The sequence below is a fragment of the Ranitomeya imitator genome, chromosome 2 (assembly GCF_032444005.1).
Source record: "Ranitomeya imitator isolate aRanImi1 chromosome 2, aRanImi1.pri, whole genome shotgun sequence".
Lineage (NCBI taxonomy): Eukaryota > Metazoa > Chordata > Amphibia > Anura > Dendrobatidae > Ranitomeya > Ranitomeya imitator.
This window is the reverse complement of record NC_091283.1, coordinates 609,699,364-609,723,247: the sequence shown is the minus strand read 5'-3', so window position 1 is coordinate 609,723,247 and position 23,884 is coordinate 609,699,364. Positions and strand designations below refer to the sequence as shown.

The window sequence follows — 23,884 nt, the reverse complement described above, 5'->3', positions numbered from 1 at the left end:
ACGACCTATTACCCTAATCTTCTGAATCAACTAATTAACTCTAAACACATGCAAAAGATACCTGAGGCTTTTATAAACTCCCTGCCTGGTTCATTACTCAAAACCCCCATCATGGGTAAGACTAGCGACCTGACAGATGTCAAGAAGGCCATCATTGACACCCTCAAGCAAGAGGGTAAGACCCAGAAAGAAATTTCTCAACAAATAGGCTGTTCCCAGAGTGCTGTATCAAGGCACCTCAATGGTAAGTCTGTTAGAAGGAAACAATGTGGCAGAAAACGCTGTACAACGAGAAGAGGAGACCGGACCCTGAGGAAGATTGTGGAGAAGGACCGATTCCAGACCTTGGGGAACCTGAGGAAGCAGTGGACTGAGTCTGGTGTGGAAACATCCAGAGCCACCGTGCACAGGCGTGTGCAGGAAATGGGCTACAGGTGCCGCATTCCCCAGGTAAAGCCACTTTTGAGCTACAGAGAAGCAGCACTGGACTGTTGCTAAGTGGTCCCAAGTACTTTTTTCTGATGAAAGCAAATTTTGCATGTCATTCGGAAATCAAGGTGCCAGAGTCTGGAGGAAGACTGGGGAGAAGGAAATGCCAAAATGCCTGAAGTCCAGTGTCAAGTACCCACAGTCAGTGATGGTGTGGGGTGCCATGTCAGCTGCTGGTGTTGGTCCACTGTGTTTCATCAAGGGCAGGGTCAATGCAGCTTGCTATCAGGAGATTTTGGAGCACTTCATGCTTCCATCGGCTGAAATGCTTTATGGAGATGAAGATTTCATTTTTCAGCACGACCTGGCACCTGCTCATAGTGCCAAAACCACTGGTAAATGGTTTACTGACCATGGTATTACTGTGCTCAATTGGCCTGCCAACTCTCCTGACCTGAACCCCATAGAGAATCTGTGGGATATTGTGAAGAGAAAGTTGAGAGACGCAAGACCCAACACTCTGGATGAGCTTAAGGCCGCTATTGAAGCATCCTGGGCCTCCATAACATCTCAGCAGTGTCACAGGCTGATTGCCTCCATGCCACGCCGCATTGAAGCAGTCATTTCTGCCAAAGGATTCCCGACCAAGTATTGAGTGCATAACTGAACATTATTATTTGTTGATTTTTTTGTTTGTTATTAAAAAACACTTTTATTTGATTGGATGGGTGAAATATGCTAATTTATTGAGACAGGTTTTTTGGGTTATCAGGAGTTGTATGCCAAAATCATCAGTATTAAAACAATAAAAGACCTGACAAATTTCAGTTGGTGGATAATGAATCTATAATATATGAAAGTTTAATTGTAATCATTACATTATGGTAAATAATGAAATTTAACACTATATGCTAATTTTTTGAGAAGGACCTGTATATATAGATATCTCATGGCTACCATATAGGATATATATATATAGGTGTTTTGTGTTTTTTTTTTGTTAAATTTAAATATTAGACAAATATATCACAATTAAACACAAAATGTTGTTTTCAAATGAATGTCTTTATTATTAATGGAAAAAGAAGTCCAAACCTACAGTGCCTTGAGTGAAAAAGTGATTGCCCTCCTCTCCCCTTAAAACATAAATTAACTGTGATTTACCACATCTTTGGGCAGCTGAGTTCAAATTAACTAGCCACACACAGGCCTGATTACTGCCACACCTGTTCTCAATCAAGAAATCACTTAATTAGGACCTGCCTGGCAAAGTGAGTGTAGACCAAAAGATCCTCAAAAGCAAGACTTCATGCCGCAATCCAAAGAAATTAGGGAAAAAAAGAAACATTTGTTGCTGTGCTGCACCAGCTGGGGACATGGCACCCAAGGGTTTTGCCTCCCATGAACTCTAAACTTACAAGTGTGGTAAGCTCCTATCACCCCCTTTTTCTCTACGAGAAACAGTAGTTGACATCTATAAATCTGGAAAAGGTTATAAAGCCATTTCTGAAGCTTTCGGTGCTCCAGTGAACCACAGTGAGAGCCATTATCCACAAATAGTGAAAACATGGAAAAGTGGTGAACCTTCCCAGGAGTTACCGGCCGACCTCAATTACCCCAAGAGCGCAGCGACGACTCATCCAAGAGGTCACAAAAGACCCCCAACAACATCCAAAGAACTCCAGGCCTCACTTGCCACGGTTAAAGGGACTCTGTCACCTGAATTTGGAGGGAACAATCTTCAGCCATAGGGGCGGGGTTTTCGGGTGTTTGATTCACCCTTTCCTTACCCACTGGCTGCATGCTGGCTGCAATATTGGATTGAAGTTCATTCTCTGTCCTCCGTAGTACATGCCTGCACAAGGCAATCTTGCCTTGTGCAGGCGTGTACTATGGAGGACAGAGAATGAACTTCAATCCAATATTGCAGCCAGCGGGTAAGGAAAGGGTGAATCAAACACCCGAAAACCCCGCCCCTATGGCTTAAGATTGTTCCCTCCAAATTCAGGTGTCCCTTTAAAGTCAATGTTCATGACTCCACCATTAGAAGGAGACTGGGCAAAAATGGCCTGCATGGCAGAGTTCCAAGACAAAAACCACTGCTGAGCAATAAGAACTTTATGATCCCCAAGGAGCATCATAGCAACAGTAAAATATGGTGGTGGTAGTGTGATGGTCTGGGGCTGTTTTGCTGCTTTTAGACCTGGAAGACTTGCTGTGGTAAATGGAACCATAAATGCCGCTGTCTCCTAAAAAATCTTGATGGAGATTTCCAGCTTCTGCAGCAGGACAATCATCCAAGCACACCAGCAAGTCCACCTCTGAATTACTTAAGAAAAACAAAAGTAAGACTTTGGAGTGGCCTAGTCAAAGTTATGACGTTAATCCGATTGAGATGCTGTGGAATGACCTTAAAAAAGGCGGTTCATGCTCGGAAACCCTCCAAAGTGGCTGAATCACAGCAATTCTGCAAAGATGAGTGGGTCAAAATTCCTTCAGAGTCTTGTAAAAGACTCATTACCAGTTATCGCAAATGATTGATTGCAGTTTTTGCTGGTAAGGGTGTCCCAACTAGTTATTAGGTTTAGGGGGAAATCACTTTTTCACACACGGCCCTGTAGGTTTGGATTTCTTTTTACCTTAATAATAAACACTTTAATTTAAAAACTGCATGTTGTATTTACTTGTGTTCAAATCACCCCTTTCCCCCCAATTAAAAGTAAAGGTAATAGTAAATAAAAAAAACCACTTGAAGATTCGACGCTTTCATAAAAGTCTCATCTTTCAAAATATAAAAATATATAACCCGATCAGTAAACACTGTAAACAGAAATATTAGTTATTTCTTGTTTGTGACTGCCACAAAAAATTCTGTGACAAGCGATCAAAGTGTCATATCTATCCCAGATGGTATCAATAAAAATAACTTTGCCTCGCCCCTCAAAAGATCAGGTATCACACAGCTCCATCTACAGTAAAAATGAAAATGGTACGTGTCAGAAAATGGTGACAAAACCCCTCATTTTTTTTTTCTGCAAACTTGAGATTTTTTTTATTCCACCACTAAAATAATAACTGGATATGCTTGAGATCAACGTAATCGTACTGATGAGCAGAATCATATTGTGAGATCACTGTTACCACAGAATGTACACATTAAAAACAATTCCCATAAAACAATGTCAGAATTGTGGTTTTTTTTTCACAATTTTTGGCCACTAGAAATTTTTTTCCCATTTAAAAGTAAAACTCGTCCTGCAAAAACATATGTTTATGTGGACATAAATTGGCTGTGTCTCTAGGCTATGTGCACACGTTCAGGATTTCTCGCAGAAAATTCCTGAGAATTCCGGACATTTTCTGCAAGAAATCCACAAGAAAACCGCATGCATTTTTGACGCGTTTTTGCCACTTTTTTTCCGGACACTTCCCAATGCATTTTGGAGTGGGAAATCCGCAAAAAAACCGCAAAATTAATGAACATGCTGCGGTTTTTACCGCAATGCGTTTTTTTTGTGCACAAAACATGCAGAATTCATTCTAAATGATGGGATGCTTATTGTATGCGTTTTTTTGCTGTTTTATAGCGTTTTTATCAGGAAAAACCGTGAAAAAAAAAAAGCGAAAAAAACGCAACGTGTGCACACAGCCTTAAGGTTTTAACTACTAAAGAAAACTCCAGCTTAGGCCGGTTTCACACGTCAGTGGCTCCGGTACGTGTGGTGACAGTTTCCTCACGTACCGGAGACACTGACACATGTAGACACATTAAAATGAATGTGTCTCTACAGATGTCAGCATGTTTTCACTGACCGTGTGTCCATGTGCAAAACACGGAGACATGTCAGTGTTCATGGGAGCGCACGGATCACACGGACCCATCAAAGTCAATGGGTGCGTGTAAACACGTACCGCACACGGATGCCGTCCGTGTGCTTTTTTAAAGTCATAGGGTTAAAATTGAAACAAATTGTTTCAAAACATGCTCACGGGCAGCACACAGACAAGAAACAAGGACAGCACACGGATGGCCTACGTGCACACACGGACACGGATAGCTCCGGGACCGTTTCTTCAGTTACCGGAAAAATCGGGACGTGTTAGACTGGCCTTAAAGGTATTTAGTTAAAGAAAGATGAATTGCAAATTGTCATCCTACTGGAGGCTGTTGAAGCCATGTATGTTGTGACAATAATACATAATATTGTCATAGTTATATTGGTTGCTGCTCAGTTTACCCAGAAACACACTTACAAGCAATGATTGGTGGGGTTTTTTCAACTCCTTGACTGAAAAAGATTTCCATTTCAAAGGGAATTTAGGATGAAATGCTAAAGAGTGTTCCCAGGTCTCATTCAGTAGATCTGTGCTTTGGAATAACTAAACAGCCCGTTTCCTTCCACCCTCCTCTTAGGTAGGACCTAGTAAAGCCCTCACGTATTAATTTTTATACTTTGCTTTCCCTAAAACAATTGTTGCCATTTAAACAATTCTGTGTGCTGATGTCATTTTTCCTGTGTCCTGCTGCTCGAGATAAGGAGTTGACTTAAGGAGACATGAATATTGTACAAAATCTTATTACAAATTGCCGATGTTTGAAGATAGGTGTGGGCTGAGGCTGGGGGATTGATTCTCGAAAAGAATTTATTTTGTTTGTGTACAATAAAGTCTCAATCCTTATAGCATCGGATGATTGTTTCAGGAGCTGTTAAATTCCTGCAAATTGTTAGTCAGATTCCTGTTACCAGAAGCTCATACGAGGAAATTGTATGTACGCAAAGAAACCAGAGTCACTGTTCTACAGCCAAATTGGTTCAGAGAAAACGGTTGAACGTAATTAATTTTGTGGTGCTGAAAATGAATGTGATGCTTGTAGAGACACGGGGGTCAGCGAGTGCCCTAGTCTACTAGCCGAAACTGCATGGGCCTGGGATCATCCCACCAAAAGCTGCCCTCCTTTCACTGTGGGTGTAATACTACTCAGACAACACAGGCGGAGGGTAAAACACATAGAACAGCACCAGCAAAATACCCAAGATGGTTCAAATTACAGAGTCTCATTCTTCTGCTAACTTGCCGGAATAAGAGCATCCGTTACTTCAGAGCTTCAAGGTCAGACTACCGCACCTGTGGCATGCACAGAGAGAGGAGGTAACAACAAGCTTAGGAAGATGACAGTCCAATGAGGTACAAGGCCAGTAGTCTGGAGGGTCACAACCTGGCTTCTCCGAACATCTCCATGGAGCCAGGTGACCGGTTTCACGAATGAATCAATGGGGCTCATGTGACTGGTAGGTCCAAATCCTGACTTGGTTCAGTGATGGTCAATGGAGCAGATCTATATTCCTTCAGCCAGGGCCATGGTTCTCTAAGCTGGCATCCTGTAGAATGGCAAATCTGTGTCCCTCATGATGTAGCCTTGATGTCTTGGCTTGCTGTCTTGGTCTCTTTACGACCAAGAAAAATTACTTTTTTGGCCAAACTTTTGTATTATCTTTTAGTTTATAAAAAAATAATAATCTTACTATTTTTTGCTTTATTTCAAATTATACTGTTATTTTTTCTCTTTAGTCTAATTATGAGTGATGGGAAAAAGAGACCGTCACATTGTTCTCTGTTCTCCATCACTGGTTGTGTGATTGTTATATAATGCTGAGGGCCAATTGTGTGTGTGCGGTGGCGTGAACGGAGGGTAACTATAGTGGCTTCAATCGGGGCCCAATCAGGAGTTGTAGGCCTAGGAATGTATTTTTTTTCTCGTATAGTCCATAGGTCCCCCAATCCTTTTTTTTTTTTTTTTTTTTTTTTTTTTTAAATCCCGCAAATTTTATGGAGTAGATTAATTGATAACAATTTTTTGGGTTACTAAAAGCCATGTCATATACCCCTTATGTTATTGTGGAGGAAATACGCCATGGAATGGTGGAAATATAAATTTATTTAAAACATCGAATCAATGTATGAACAACGTTGTCATTGCTTAGTTAAACTTCAATTTTTTTTTCAAAATAAATTTTAATTGTAAATAAATCACAATTATAGGAAATAAGTGGATTTTTATATTGATTGCAAAACCAAGTCAGGTGTGACAGACTGTATAAAATGGACCTGCATTATGACTGTCACACTTTGAACTAATTTAAACTTGTATAGTCCGGGCCAAAACCAAAGCTTTCTGGGTTGCTATCTGAGTAATAATAATGGCTGGTAGGCCGGTGATAGCGTTGCTAATGCTGCAGTGGCTGTGGCGGCGGTGGTGGTTTTGGCCTCACACTCTGTGTGACCCCCATTACAATGTCCGCTAGGGGGGCAATTGGTGCAGATTCCTCAAAGGCATCCAATAGAGCATGCACAGAGCTCATAAATTTGCTCTGTCTATCCGGTGCCAATAACCGTGCCTTGCTCGCTATACTTGAGCCAAATAGATCCATGTATCGTTGACCCTTTTTGTTGTTTGATCTTTTTTTTTGCTTTTGTTTTTTTTTTGGGGGCCCGCGCATATTTATCTTTGTAGGCCTCATCGGCCAGGTTGCAGATGGCGGGCATGTCCCTTATCTATAATGGATACCAAAATGTAATTAAAAAACATACTCATATGGAATAGTTACATTCATAAAATGAATTAATTATAAAAAAATATAGAAACTGTAGACACACCGATATGTTTTATATATAGATATATAACATATATGTTGTAGCGTTTCCCTTACTTTGGGTCTTGGGGGACACTCGCTTTGCCGTATATTATAGGTTTTTCCCTATACCAGGGGTTACCTCTCAGGAGCTCCGGCTCCACACAATGACTCCTGCCAGTGCTGGTTCACAGAGAAACTGCCTCACTGGGATCACCGTCCTTGGAATCAGGGCACCTCGGATAGTCCAGACCCACAGTAGGAACTGTAGCTTCCCCAACACAGAAACCGTCTCAGGCTCTGTAGATGCAGCCTTTCCATGCGCTTCCAGGAGGTCCAATCACAGACACTTCCAATACACAAGCCATCAGTCCATGATCTTACCAGGTGCTTGCAGGACTCCAGTCCATACCAGGACAATCCAACACCTCGAGCATTCAGTCGATAGCCTCAGCAGTGTTTCCAGGACTCCAGCCCACTTCAGGACAATCCAACACCCAGGCTATTGCAGGACTCACTCTTCATTGCTTCCAGGACTTCTCCAATGCCAAGAGACTCCAACACTGACCGTCCACTAGGTCAATGGTCTCAGGTGCTTCCAGGAAGACTCCACTCACAGGAGCTTCCAACACCGACCATCCAGGACCTTGCACATGGACCAAACAGATCCATACACTCTGAACCCATGTGACCCACACTCTGGTAACATTATCTAGGTGTAACCACTCCCTTGGGTGGGAGTGTGGGTGTGTGGCTAGTTTAACCCGCCCATCTCTCATAGCTAGCCTTGCCAGTCTCCCATTAGAACTACACCATTACTTGTGGGACTACAGGTCCCAGAACACCAACCTAACTTCAGACTCACAGCGCAGAGTGTCTTCCTTTGCAACACACACTGGCCATTTACACTCCTGCCGGACTTTGTCTCATCACATTTATGCCTCCAAGCGCATCTTGAAGCGCACACACAGCGCCCCCCGGCTGTAACGTGGGTCACTGCTCCACAATGTGTTTATATATAGAGAGAGAGCGTAGGGCAGTTATTAACCCAATCATGTAGCATGGTTTAGGAAAACCCCCGGACTCAAAAAAAGATTTGCAGGATCCTGTTTTTTGTCATACACTTGTATTAGCGACGGATTGTGTCGGATGGCCACTCGTGTCATTCGTCGTGCGCAGGATCCGTCGTAAAATCAGTGTTCGTCTGGCAGAGGCAACACAGATAGAAACGATAGAAAGAAGCCTAACATGGCCCTTGTCTGGGATGACACATGCGAGAAACACGGCCAAGTCAAGCATGTTAATACCCGGCCTTGGCGCATGCACTTCAGAGCGTAGTGTGCAGCTCCATGCATTGCTCTGCGGCCACAGGTTACAATCATGAGTAACGGCAGCAATGGCAGGTATTACCAAGCGAGAATTGTCTGTGTTTTTATCACATGTGTGATCACGACCTAGTCCCTCTATTCCCACTGCCTGTTAGCATTGTGAAATGTAATAACTATTGCCATTATAAGGTGACCTTAACCCCGGTTAATAATGGAGAGGCATCAATAAGATGCTTATCCATTATTAATCCCCCCAAAAAAGGCGTAGGCTCACGCCCAATTTTCTTGTCAAGAAAGGGAAAGCCAGAAACTGCGTACTGATATTTTGTAGCCTGGGACGGGGTTAATCTTCCCAGGCTATGAATATCAGCCCCCAGCTGTCTGTGTGGCCTTTCTGGCTACTAAAATAGGAGGACCCCCCCCCCAAAAAAAAAATGACATGGGGTCCCCCTATATTTTATAGCCAGAAAAGACTATGCAGACAGCTGAGGGCTGATATTCATAGCCTAGAGAAGGGCCATGGATACTGGGATATTGGCATTATCACACATTTCTACTTGGTCAATAAGATGCCTATCCATTATTAACCCCAAATTACTGAAACCCAAAAAAGAAGACACAGAAAAAAGTATTTTAATATTCTAAATTTTACAATACTTACAAATCCCTCGATGATCTTTAGTCTTTTCGACGTAGTCCATTAAATCGAGTCTCCCACGACGATCTGCCATGGAGAACAGCCTCATCAGGAGATGTGACTGCTCTCCACAGCTTCCCAACACACTGACAGAAGCAATAGCTCCTGCAGTGTGACTGCGCATGCTCGAGAGTTTACCGGAGTTCAATAAACCCCGGGTCTCTCACTTTGCTACACTGCTGCATGAGAAAATTTCACAGCAGGTCAAGTGCCGTAAAGAGAGCTCCCGGAGTTCATTGAACTCCTGGAAACGAACGGGCAGCTCCGATACACTGCAGGAGCGATTAACTCCTGCAGTGTATCACAGGAGGACGTCGTGGGACAACCTACAGGTCCTTCTCAAAAAATTAGCATATAGTGTTAAATTTCATTATTTACCATAATGTAATGATTACAATTAAACTTTCATATATTATAGATTCATTATCCACCAACTGAAATTTGTCAGGTCTTTTATTGTTTTAATACTGATGATTTTGGCATACAACTCCTGATAACCCAAAAAACCTGTCTCAATAAATTAGCATATCAAGAAAAGGTTCTCTAAACGACCTATTACCCTAATCTTCTGAATCAACTAATTAACTCTAAACACATGCAAAAGATACCTGAGGCTTATATAAACTCCCTGCCGGGTTCATTACTCAAAACCCCCATCATGGGTAAGACTAGCGACCTGACAGATGTCAAGAAGGCCATCATTGACACCCTCAAGCAAGAGGGTAAGACCCAGAAAGAAATTTCTCAACAAATAGGCTGTTCCCAGAGTGCTGTATCAAGGCACCTCAATGGTAAGTCTGTTAGAAGGAAACAATGTGGCAGAAAACGCTGTACAACGAGAAGAGGAGACCGGACCCTGAGGAAGATTGTGGAGAAGGACCGATTCCAGACCTTGGGGAACCTGAGGAAGCAGTGGACTGAGTCTGGTGTGGAAACATCCAGAGCCACCGTGCACAGGCGTGTGCAGGAAATGGGCTACAGGTTCCGCATTCCCCAGGTAAAGCCACTTTTGAAGCATAAACAGCGGCAGAAGCGCCTGACCTGGGCTACAGAGAAGCAGCACTGGACTGTTGCTAAGTGGTCCCAAGTACTTTTTTCTGATGAAAGCAAATTTTGCATGCCATTCGGAAATCAAGGTGCCAGAGTCTGGAGGAAGACTGGGGAGAAGGAAATGCCAAAATGCCTGAAGTCCAGTGTCAAGTACCCACAGTCAGTGATGGTGTGGGGTGCCATGTCAGCTGCTGGTGTTGGTCCACTGTGTTTCATCAAGGGCAGGGTCAATGCTTTATGGTGATGAAGATTTCATTTTTTCAGCATGACCTGGCACCTGCTCACAGTGCCAAAACCACTGGTAAATGGTTTACTGACCATGGTATTACTGTGCTCAATTGGCCTGCCAACTCTCCTGACCTGAACCCCATAGAGAATCTGTGGGATATTGTGAAGAGAAAGTTGAGAGATGCAAGACCCAACACTCTGGTTGAGCTTAAGGCCGCTATTGAAGCATCCTGGGCCTCCATAACATCTCAGCAGTGTCACAGGCTGATTGCCTCCATGCCACGCCGCATTGAAGCAGTCATTTCTGCCAAAGGATTCCCGACCAAGTATTGAGTGCATAACTGAACATTATTATTTGATGGTTTTTTTGTTTGTTATTAAAAAACACTTTTATTTGATTGGATGGGTGAAATATGCTAATTTATTGAGACAGGTTTTTTGGGTTATCAGGAGTTGTATGCCAAAATCATCAGTATTAAAACAATAAAAGACCTGACAAATTTCAGTTGGTGGATAATGAATCTATAATATATGAAAGTTTAATTGTAATCATTACATTATGGTAAATAATGAAATTTAACACTATATGCTAATTTTTTGAGAAGGACCTGTATAATGGATTACGACGGAAAAGGGTTTTGTTTTGTTTTTTTGAACGGAATCAGCGTGGATGGGGGCCTTTGGGGACGTATGTGGTGAGTATGTACTACATGTTCTATGTTGTATGTAATGTATGTTAATGTGTGTTTGTGTTTTTAACCCATTGTAGTCAGTCGCCTGACGATGGGACAACTCTCCCATCATCAGATTTCGATGGGAGAAGTAGTCCCTTCCGACGAAGGACTACAATGAGTCACTACTGACGGATTGACACAGACAGACATACAGATACACAGACAGTATACATACCATTTCCACCATATGCCTCACATTGATCCCCATGCGACGGTACAACTCCATTTTCTCAACACTTCGCCCACACACTTCTCCACACTCATGACATCGCTTCCTTCTGCAGCGTTTTTGACACCCTAATCCGCAGATGGTTTTTATATCTGCGGTTTAACTGCGGATTTGACCTACACAATGGAAGTCAATGGGTGCAGAAACGCTGCAGTTCCGCACAAAAGAAGTGACATGCTGCGGAAAATATTCCGCAGCGTTTCAGTGCGGATTTTTCTGCAGCATGTGCACATCTAATGTGCGGTTCACATTGACTAACATTACTTTAGCACTAAATTGCGGATTTAATGAAATTCCGAAAAAAAACGCTGCGGATCCGCAATTAAATCCTCAACGTGTGCACACAGCCTAAAAGCAGCCTTGCTGCATAATGGCAATGCGCCACCTTTAATTCCAGTTAGTTATGCAGTCCACTTGAAAGAAACCTATGACAACATGAAAAAGCTGTTGAAGTGCCTCAACTATGACCAACATTAGTGGCCCCTTTGTGGTGACTTAAAGATGATTGCCCTTTCTACTTGGTCTTCAAGGTGGATACACAAAGTACTGCTGCTTTCTGTGTGAGTCCTGCAAGAGAACATCGCTACTATAAAAGAGACTGACCTCTCTGACATTCACTTCAGCCAGGGAGTAAAAATGTCCTGCCTCCAGCACTTGTTTAACAACATAAGATTTTGTTATCACCATTGCATATCAAGTTGGGCCTTATGAAGAACTCTGTAAAGGCAATGGATAAAAATCCAGAATCATTCAAGTATCTCATTGATAAACTTCCAAGGTTGAGTGAAGCAAAAATAAAGGAAGAAGTCTTTTTTGGAACTCAGATTTGTAAGCTTCTTTAAGATGAGACATTTCTTCTTTTGTTGCAGGGCAAGTAGAAAGTTGCATGGATAGCATTCACATTAGTGGTAACTCATTTTTGGGGAAACTCAAGAGCAGATAAGTATGATGAGGTGGAAAATCTCAAACATCTAAGGATCTTGGCTGTAACATTTCCGTAAAGATTCATTTCTTACATTCGCATCTAGACTTTTTTTTCCACCAAACACAGTGAGTGACGAGCACGATTAGAGATTTCACCAAGATATTGTCACTGGGAAGAAAAGAGATCAATGAAAGTGGAATCCATCAATACTTGCAGATTACTATTGGACAATTGTAAAAGATGATCCAATCCTGAGGTCAAAATCATTAAGAAATGTCTCATTTCATAACTGAACCTGAGTTATGAGGCCACGTTCACACATTAAGCATTTGGTCAGTATTTTGCATAAGCATTTGTAAGCCAAAACCAGGAGTGGGTGAAAATTTCCGAAGCTGTGCATGTGATTCTATTATACTTTTCCTCTGATTGTTACACTCCTAATTTTGGTTTACAAATACTGAGGTAAAATACTGACCAAATATTGAATGAGTGAACGTGGCCGTACATGTTGACTGATACGTCAAAGAAGAAAGCATGAGAAGCAGTGAGATGATTTGAAATGTTGACAATGTTTTGCAAGTTTATTCCTTAAAGTGAACCTGTCAGCAGGATTGTGCTCATTACCCTACAGACACTGTCAGGTTGGCGCTGTTATACTGATTAAAATGATACCTGGGTTGGCGAAATCTGCCTTGTGGTTGTTGTTTTACCTTTATTTGCAATTTTCAGTTAATGATACTCGTATTCTTCTGCTCCGCGGCGGTCTGTGGGGAGGTCTTTATGTGGTGCCTTGCTTACATATTCATCCTTCTGGGCTTATGACAGGTCACTGCCCCCTATTTTACATACTGCATAGAATATTGTTTGAAAAAAAAATAACATTCATCAGGTAGACGGCGGCGCCTGCACTGTAGCATGATACGATCTATAATATTCATGTATTCATTTGATTTTGTCATATAACTGTCATCTTGACATTCTTTATTGTCAAGACTAGCAACAAATGCTAACAGATCCTCACTATACCATTGACAATAATAATTCAAAATATTAAGGACACGTTGCAGAGACCTTTAAGCACAGAGGCTTGCTGATGCGAACTATTGTTGGATGAAAGCAAAATCCAATCCAAACTAAATGTGGATATTAACAACTATTTTTTTCAGTAAAAACCAGCGAACTGTAACAAAAGTATGACAAGAACCTTTTAATTAAAAAAAAAAATCTTGTAAGATGGCTGACGGACACATAGTGGATGGGAGATATGTAGTGGATGTTCTCTGTGACATAAACCTGGTGTAATGCTCTAATACAAATAGTAGTAAGAGGGGTTAATCAGCAATGATAGGGCTAGGTTTTTTTGTGAGCAGCTGAAGCGTGTATGTATACCTCCTGAATTGTGTGGCTTTGCTAAAGGACTAAGAAGATGGACTCTAACCCAAGTGGGAAAACTAGCACTATTGTATGGACTTTTTGCTTTGTTTCACTTTGTGCTGGACAAGGGCTGTATTTAAGTTTTCCTGTAATGTGGTTTATGAGTTCTGAAATAAACCATCCGGACTTGTAAATAGAAATGGTTCCTGTGATAGCTCCTATCACTCACAAGTGAGTAGCATTGTTACAGCATGTAAAGGCACAACTCGTTAGACTTGTATTTTCTGTCTTCTTAGGGTATCGTCACACATAACGATATCGTTAACGATATCGTTGCTTTTTGTGACGTAGCAACGATATCGTTAACTAAATCGTTATGTGTGACAGCGACCAACGATCAGGCCCCTGCTGGGAGATCGTTGGTCGCTGGGGAAAGTCCAGCACTTTATTTCGTTGCTGGATCTCCCGCTGACATCGCTGAATCGGCGTGTGTAACGCCGATCCAGCGATGTCTTAACTGGTAACCAGGGTAAATATCGGGTTACTAAGCGCAGGACCGCGCTTAGTAACCCAATGTTTACCCTGGTTACCGTTGTAAATTTAAAAAAACAAGCACTACATACTTACATTCCCGGTGTCTGGTCAGGTCCCTCGCCTTCAGCTTCCCGCACTGACTGGTGAGCGCCGGCCAGCCGTAAAGCACAGCACAGCGGTGACGTCACCGCTGTACTTTACGGCCGGCGCTCAGTCAGTGCTGGAAGCTGAAGGCGAGGGACCTGACCAGACACCGGGAATGTAAGTATGTCGTGTTTGTTTTTTTACATTTACAACAGTAACCAGGGTAAACATCGGGTTACTAAGTGCGGCCCTGTGCTTAGTAACCCGATGTTTATCCTGGTTACCCGGGGACTTCAGGATCGTTGGTCGCTGGAGAGCTGTCTGTGTGACAGCTCTCCAGCGACCAAACAGCGACGCTGCAGCGATCGACATTGTTGTCGGTATCGCTGCAGCGTCGCTTAGTGTGACGGTGCCTTTAAGCTTAGCCAGTTCATGAACAGCCATTTTTTCCTTATTCCTGACCAGGCACACCTTTAAGTTTTATAGTATATGCTCTTATAACTACTCTAAAACATAATTTCTCTTTCGGATTTAAAAATAATTTTTGCCTCTTTTTATACAATACATGGGACTTAATTTTCATGTCATTTTTATTTTCTTTTTTTGCTGATATTAGTGGAAAATATCATTTTTTAAATGTCTTATTTTTTTCTAATAACCACAAAGGACCTCTAAAAACATTTCAATTTGTGTTCCCCTTCACAAATGAAGTTATTTTTATATAGTGTATATTTTTTGACAGAGCCAAGGCATGGACAGCGGGATGTTTATAATCAGTGGGCAGTTCAGGAGTAGTTAAAAAAGCAAGTAGGCTTCCCTACTGTATCAGTTTATGGAGTATGATTAAAGAAGCACTCTGATCAAACTTTTTGTCCTCTTAATATATTATTATATATAGCACTGAATGCTTACAATTGCTCATTTTGCCTTTCTACCCAGTTAATCTTCATTTTTTCCTATTAGGTCTATGACATCACGTGATTAAAAACTAGCTGAATCCTTATAAACTCTATGTAGAAACAGGAGGCAAATGTCACTGTTTGAGTCATGAGTCACTGCAAAAGTCCCTGGCAGCAGGAGAAGGGAGCAGCTGAGTCAGGAGTTGAAGAAGGGAATCATAAATGCAGGGACAAAAAACTTAGAGCAGACAAAAGAGAAGAATTAGCTGGGTAGACGAAAATGAACATACACAGTGCTATATAATAAGATGAGTTGCAATATATTAAGAGGATACAAACTTTCATGGGCGGAATGCTTCTTTAACCCCCGGGCCATTTTCCATTTTTGCGGTTTCATTTTTTTGCTCCCCTTGTTCCCAGAGCCACAACTTTTTTATTTTTTTTTTGTCAAAATGGCCATATGAGGGTTTGTTTTTTGCGGGACAAGTTGTGCTTTTGAACTACACCATTGTACATATTGTGTACTGGAAAATGGGAAAAACATTCCAAGTGCAGTGAAATTGCAGAAAAAGTGCAATTCCACAGTTGTTGTTATTTTGTACCATGTTCACTAAATGCTAAAACGGACATGCCATTATGATTCTCCAGGTCATTACAATTTCATAGACCCCAAACATGTCTTGGTTCTTTTTTATTTAAGTGGTGAAAAAAATCCAAAGTTTAGTTGAAAAAAAAAGGTGCCATTTTCCGAGACTTGTAGCGTGTCCATTTTTCGTAATTTGGGGCTGGGTAGGGCTTATTTTTTACGAGCCGAGCTGATGTTTTTATTCATACCATTTTGATGTAGATACAGTAGGTCTTTTTATCGCCTGTTATTGCATGTTATTGCAATGTAGCGGCAACCAAAAAAACGTAATTCTGCCGTTTTGATTTTTTTTTCTCGTTACACCATTTACCGATTGAGTTAATTCTTTTTTTATAATGATAGATCGGGCGATTCTGAATGCGGCGATACCAAATATGTGTTTGATTTTTTTTTTTAAAGGGGGTGATTTGAACTTCTATATTTTAATTTTTTTTTATATTTTTAAAAACCTTTTAACTTTTTGCATGCTTTAATAGTCTCAATCGGAGACTAGAAGCTATAGTTGTCTGATCAACTCTGCTACATACAGGCAATGATCACATTGCCTGTATGTAGCAGAAATGTTCAATTGCTATGAGCGCCGACCACCGAGCGGCGCTCTTAGCAATCTGGCAATGACAACCATAGAAGTCTGCTGGAGACATGTCATGCCGACCCATCAGTGACCCTTGATCATGTAACGGGGTCACTGATGGGTGAGATTTCCAGCACACTAATCCTTGTCAGAGATTAATAGTGGCATTTAACAGGTTAACAGCTGCAAGTGGATCGCGATTCCACCAACGGCTGTTAGAGGCACATGTCAGCTGTTCAAAACAGCTGACATGAGCCAGGAAAGATGTGGGCTCAGCGCCAGAGCCCACATCAAAGGGAGAGATTACGCCCAATGTCGGAAAGGGGTTAAATCAGCAGGTTTATTTATCATTTGGAGGGAAAAGTTTTAGTATAACTTGTAATACATTAATTGAAATTTCTATTCACTGTGGTCTTAGTCGAGTGGGTAGCCACTCAGTAAAACCTTAATCCCTAATTAAGAATTAGTATAATAATGTCCAAGTTAGACTGAATCTATCACCTCAAAACTATAGGGAAATTTATCAAAACTGGAATTTCATACCCCAGTTTTGGTCTAGAGTCCATTGTAGTAAGATGCCGCTTAATGAATTTGTGTTAATCTAGGAGAGGGAAACAGGGCACACAGTAGGGTCTTACCCTATGAAGGGAGAGTAGGAGAGTGCAGGTTACGCTCACCTGGTGGTGATGTGATGGGCTCAACTACTATGAAGGCATGAAGAAAAATAGCTGCTGCTGTCCCGTGGTTGGAGATATTGGATCCAGTTGGATAAATACATAAGTGGGCTGTGCTGCTGAAGTGAATCAATTCTCCAGAAAAATACTGAGCAAAAGGCTTTTCATTCACAACGCATGTCAACGCCGTACTGGCGACTTTTTCAAGTGAAACAAAAATGTCCTCTTAATGAATTTGACCAGTTTGGACAATAACACGATATCAGGCTGCACTGCTGTAATAAAGAATCCTTGGGACCAAGATGAGTTGAACGGTATTTTATTCCACAACGCGTTTCAACACTGGACTACCTTCTTTTTCAAGTGAAAATAACAATTGCATAGTGTCATTATCCAGATCGGGTCTTGAGTCCTGTTTCCCCTTTTTCCCGGTCTGGTCATGTAAAGAGTTTACCTTTCTCAGCCTTTGTCTAGGTTCAGGTTGGCTATTTATTGCCGCTGCTTCCTGCAGGCTATGTCAGTTGTAGTTTTGCCTAGTGCTGCTGTAGCTGACTCTGATTGCTCTGATTGGTTCTGCTGCGTTTGCTGTTTGAACCCGTGTCTCTGTTTTCCCCTGTTCCCGTCTTGACTTAGTGTTTTCCTTTAGTGTGCAGACTCCCTGGTTTTAACTTGGCTTGAATCCTGACCTGTTTCTGTCCTTTGTTTTTTGGCTTATCCGCTCCTGACCATTACTGACTCCCTGGCTTGTCTCTGACCGCGAGTTTGCTTATTCCTTTGGTACTGCACTACAGTCTGGGATTTGACCCGGATTGTTTGACTATTCTGCTGCCACCTGTGGTAGCCTCACTGCTGCATTCAGGTCAGCTCTGTTTAGGTGCAGACCTGCTTCCTCTCTACTGCCATCTAGTGACGCCTGCACCTACTTGCATTGCAGCAGCATGACACATAGCTAATGTTTTTTCACTTGAAAAAGACGCCAGTCCAGAGTTGTGGAAATAAAAACGTTCAACATTTTGGTCTCAACAATTATTACAGCAGCGCAGCCCGATATTGTGTGATCATTCAAACTGGTTAACTATCCTGGTGGAGATCATTCCCCAGCCACGAGGCAGCAGCAACTGATATCATCAGGTGTTCATTGCAGTTGTGCCTGCACACAACCTACTCAGGTGAGTACCTTCCTTTGCAGCTAAAAGGGTATCACCTGAAGGTCTTGTGCGCTTTTTGTTCCCCCACAGCTTTTATGCTCTTAATGAATTTGGTGGGCTTTTAGCTGCCCAAGCGCAAGCATCAGAAAATGTACTCTAGCTGCGTAAATTATAGTGAGTTTGTTGGTCCGCACAAGATCACACCCCATCGTGTTAAACTTAGCCCACTTTTCAAAAAGTTGCTAAAACTGCCGTAAAAATGCCAAGTCGATACATTTTTGCACAACTGTATGTTATACAAACTTACAAATTTTTACTTCCTGTTTTCTGGTGTAAAATGCTTCATAAATTCCAACTTCTATCAATCAGTTGAGTTTCTTCAGCTGTACAGCATGATGCTTGTCAACCAAATTACCAATAAGTGCTCTTTAAAGTCGAAAAATTCCGTCTTGTGTATGTGCTTGTACATGGGTCATTCCCTCGCCCTGTATTTCCTGTTCTCTCTAATGCAACATGAAATGTTGCGTTTCACTTTTTTGTAGAATTTCTCATGAAATCCTAAAGGGGAAAAAAACATCCAGCAACAAGTTACAATTTTCCAGGCTATGGAATCCAGAATAGAAATCTGAGAATAACTGATGGATAGGGGGTGTCTGGTGTCAGATCCCTTCCAATCAAATATTAATGACTCATCCAGTGGGTCATCATTATCTTAAAAGTGAGAAACCTTTTTAAAGTTTAAAAGTCAAACTGATACACAGATATAGAAAAAGTAATGCAAGGAAGGTTTGGACAATTAATGTGCTCCGTACTTTTACTGAAAATAGTTGTATTTTAAGTAATTTTCACATTTTAATTCTCTCTTTTTACTTCTTATAGAATGGAGTTCCAAACTTCTTAAAAGACATGCAGAAGGCATGCGCAGGATATACAGCGAAAGACTTTACAAAGTAGATAAAACAAGCACATCATTTTAATGATACCAGGCAACTAATAAACTAAACTTAAATTCTAAATAGTGTACATGATTTATATACTGATTGTTTTGCTGAACTTCTCGTCCCAAAACGTGTTCTATGTCGTCAACTGCTGGTTGCAGAAATGAAAAATAATGGCAAGATTCATTGTCAATTAGTTGGATTATTCCAATAATTAAATCTTTAAAGCTGGTAAGACACTGTGTGAGGGGTTATTTGTAGTGCATTTTATATTTCCTAAGTCTGGGATTAACTGAAGTCAAAAAGACGGGAATGAAAATAAATTATATGGTTTTTAATGATTTTTTGGCATGAAGGCTGTTTGTTTATGGTTTGTTTTCTGAGCTCAAGATATTTCTTAGATCTCATAAGCTGTTAAACAATATATATAGAGGTTTGCAGCAATGTTTTTGCAATCAAAATATTTCTCTGCTCAGAGAGCCAATGTATACAAATATCAAAAGGCTGATATGTGCTAAGTATTCTCAATTTTTCATATTTTCTAGTGCAGTAATGTAATTCAAATTTCATATGAATATATGAAATGTTATATATAGATGAATTGGTTGGAATAAATATGCCATGTATTCCAACCAATTTTGCACTCCAAAATTTGAATGTTGCTCCTTCCCTTCTGAGCCCTGCCGTGTGCCCAAACAGTAGTTTTCCACCACTTATGGGGTATTGTTGTACTCAGGAGAAATTCTGCATCAAATTGTATGGACCACTTTTCTCCTGTTACCCTTGTGGAAATTAAAAATTTGGGGCTGAAGCAACATTTTTTTCATTTCCACGGCTCAACATTATATAATTCTGTTAAAAACCTGTGGTTTCAAGGAGCTCACCACACCTCTAAATAAGTTTGATGAGGGGTGTAGTTTCCAAAATTGGGTCACTTGGGGATTTCCACTGTTTAGGCACATCAATGACTCTGCAAACGTGACATGGTGTCCACTATCTATTCCAGCCAGTATGGCAGTACAAAATTTGATGGGGCGCATTCTTGTACTCAAATAGTACTGTCCATTTTCACCTGTTGCCCTTTTGAAAATGAAAAATTTGGGGCTAAAGCAATATTTTTGTGGGATAAAGTAAAATGTTCATTTTTTCCTTTCACATTGCTTTATATCCACTGAAGCACCCAAAAGGATTAATAAACTTTTTGAATGTGGTTTTGAGCACCTTGAGGGGTGCAGTTTTTAAAAATGGTGTCACTTTTGGGTATTTTTTGCCTCGTAGGCCCCTCAAAAGTCATTTCAAATGTGATGTGATCCCCAAAACAAATTGGTTTTGTAAATTTTGTTGTAAAAATGAGACATTGCTAATAAACTTTTAGCCCTTCTAACATCCTAACAAAGAAAATTATATTTAAAAAATGATGCTGATGTGAAATACACATGTGGTAAATGTTGTTTGATAACTATTTTGTGTGATATGACTATCAGGTTGAAGGGCATTACAAATAAAAGCTTGAAAATTGCAAAATGTTCTAATTTTTTGTCACATTTTCAATATTTTCTTAAATAAGTGGAAACCATATTCACCAAAATTTACCACTAACATGAAGTACAACAGGTCGAGAAAAATATTCTCTGAATCATTAGGATACATTGAAGTGTTCCAGATTTATATTCTTATAAAGTGACACTGTTCAGCATTGAAAAAAAATGGTCTGGTCCGAATGGTGAAAACAGATTGGGTCTTTGTGAGGATTCACAAGTCTAGTGCCACATAGCGTGAATGTACACTTGCCTGGGAAAATCCTTTAAAACATACGCAATCTTGGCCCCTTTTTTAATGTAACCAGACAACCCTTCTAAAAGTCTAGTGAATATAACAAAATGTTTAGACTTCCATTATACAGCAAACCTGTACAAGCATATGTATTCTCTTTAAACTTTATTTTCCATAATTGAGGTCAATCAGTATAGGAATAGTGATGAGAATGGCTAGCCAGTTTTAAATGTTGATTTAGGCCTGTACAGTTGAGTAAAACCTCAAAGAAGCACTCCTGCCATCAAAATTTTTACCCTAATATTTTGCAACCATCATATTATACAGCACTGTGTACTTACAATTGCTCATTTTGCCTTTCTACCCAGCTTATTATTCTTTTTTACATTAGGTCCATGACATGACATGATTAAAAACATGACTAGCTGAATCCTTCTAAGCTCTACTTAGAAGAAGGAGGTCGGAGGGGTGTGGCTTAGGCACCATCAAGAGAGGAAGCTTCTTCCAGGAGCTCCTGATCTGCAGCCTGGAAATCAACATCCATCGGCCACACTGCTGCTGTAAATCATCTTGTCTTACCATCTAAGCCTCCATGAGAGTGTGCTGCATCTGGTGGACCACAAGAAAATGGCTTTTACAGAGTGTGAAGGGATCTCTGGAGCCTGAGCCTCGAGGCCTGGTGAGTGTAACAGGCCAGTGCTTCCCCTGTGGAGGAGGGCCTGTAATTTGCTCTCTGCACCTCTCACTTCCCAAATGTCTAACAGCAGAAACACCAGCACTTTTATCATCTTCCAGAGGTTTTCTTAATCCTTCTCTGCCCACAGTCAGATCTATTAGGAGATTCCCCCTGAGCAGAGCAATGATTACAGCCTGCACATGCTAGCAATAGCCCTGTTCTCATAGTGGGGGGGCCAGGACAGATCCTCCTCTGCTGAGCAAACACAACTCCAGTGTGAGAGATAAGGGAGGCTGACAATATCCCTTCTAGTCAACCGAAGCTGATTGCCTTCCACTGTCACTCTCCTCCATAAGAGAAGGTAAACTACTTCTTTGGAATCCCATCCCTTTTCCAGCAGCAGCACCCAGGAGAACAATAAGACATATATCAGAGACAGTGTGCTTCCTGTATGTTTTTCCTCTGCTTCTACAACATCATCACTGAGTTGTACCCTCAACTACACTGTCCTGGGCTTGTCCCACACCTAACCTTGTCATGCTGGACCTAAAATGAGGTGACGAGCTTTGGCACCACCAGACATAACGCGGCTCATACTGACTCTCTGACATTCACTGACTCTCCTGACCGCTGAGGCGCTTACCGCTAACACCGCAGCACGACTGGGCACATGATGACCCGAGGCAGATCTAATAAGAAGACCTCTCCTCCTCGCCTGCCAGACTTTCCGCGGTCTCAAACCGCACATGCCGCAGGGAAAATGGCGGCGGCTTCTCCCTCCAGATCATCACACTCCTCCCGCGGCTCCCAGGATTCAGAAAGAGATGAGACCTCAGCGGGAGCACAATATAGCAGCTCTGCACCTATGACCAGGGGGATATGAAAGAATTCCTCACATCTATACGCGCCTCATTAAAAGAGGATATGCAGGACATGTTGAAGGAGATAAGAGGAGATATTAACTCCTTAGGGGCCCGCACGGATCATTTGGAAAACAAAATGTCTCAATATGTCTCTGTAATTAACGCTCTGGTGGATGAAAACCAAGTTATAAAAGGCAAGTTAGCAGGGGCGTTTAATAAATTGCACGACTTAGAGGACAGATCCAGGAGGAACAATATTCGTGTGAGAGGAATCCCTGAGAATGTTGCAGATAAAGATTTAGCTGCTTTCCTCCAGAATTTTATGCAGGCTGTCCTACCCTCACTTTCCTCGAGAGATCTACTGGCGGACAGGGTACATAGAACACCCAAGCCCAAGCATCTAGACCCATCTCTTCCTAGAGACATCCTTGCACGGATTCATTTGTACACTACTAAAGAGACATTCCTGCAGCAGATAAGGAGCCCCACTGACCTACCCCCTGAATTCCGGGATCTCCAGGTCTTCCCGGATTTGTCAGCTGCTACCCTGGCCAAAAGGAGAGAATACGCCCATGTCTGTAAAGCATTGAGGGACATCAACATACGTTACCGATGGGGGTTTAATCCTGTGCGTTTGATTATCACTTATGAAGGACGCACGGTCGCCTGCCCCTCGCCTAAACAGGCAGAGGAGAGGCTTACGACCTGGAAAATACCCTTTGCTCCCAGATCTGCGGATACAGGAAAGAAAATAGCCTCAGACTGGTCTACAGATTGACAGTGTCACACGGACGGTGTCTGGATTGCTGAGCTCTCCTACTGCACCCCTCAGTGGGACTTTGGATTGTGAACCTCTCACTTTCACCCCTCCACGCAGATTCTGTTCTGTGGACTCTGGACTGTTCCGGACATTCCTACGAGGATTCCTCGTATATTGACCTATGTTTTGGTTTTGTTTTTTTTTCCTTTGTTTTTACTTTTTATTTTTTGGTTCTTTTTACTACATACTTGCCCTTCCCCTTTCTTCCCTCCAAGTTTTTTATCTCCAAATCCCCGGGCATTCTCTGTCTATATTGATTTTTGATTGTTATTATGGAACTGGCAGTTATTTGTATATAAGCTTTGGTACACCGCCAGTGGGGTCACTGGGTAATACCAGCATTATAGGCTTTAGTATAATGGTACCATGACTTTACAAATTCTTTCTTTGAATGTCAGGGGTTTAACCCCTTCCCGACCTGTGACACAGCATATGCGTCATGAAAGTCGGTGCCAATCCGACCTGTGACGCATATGCTGTGTCACAGAAAGATCGCGTCCCTGCAGATCGGGTGAAAGGGTTAACTCCCATTTCACCCGATCTGCAGGGACAGGGGGAGTGGTAGTTTAGCCCAGGGGGGGTGGCTTCACCCCCTCGTGGCTACGATCGCTCTGATTGGCTGTTGAAAG

The 23,884-nt window shown here is 41.7% G+C and overlaps 1 protein-coding gene across 2 annotated transcripts in view; it reads left to right on the top strand.

The window, feature by feature from the left end:
• PCTP (phosphatidylcholine transfer protein) overlaps positions 1-19,201 on the top strand; it is a 96,419-nt gene extending 77,218 nt beyond the window's left edge. For both annotated transcript variants that reach the window (XM_069752450.1, XM_069752448.1), the window contains exon 6: positions 19,065-19,201. In XM_069752450.1, the coding sequence (XP_069608551.1) occupies positions 19,065-19,139 (75 nt within the window). In that variant the 3' untranslated portion in view covers positions 19,140-19,201. The remainder of the gene's footprint in view (positions 1-19,064) is intronic.
• Positions 19,202-23,884: the final 4,683 nt, after the last annotated feature.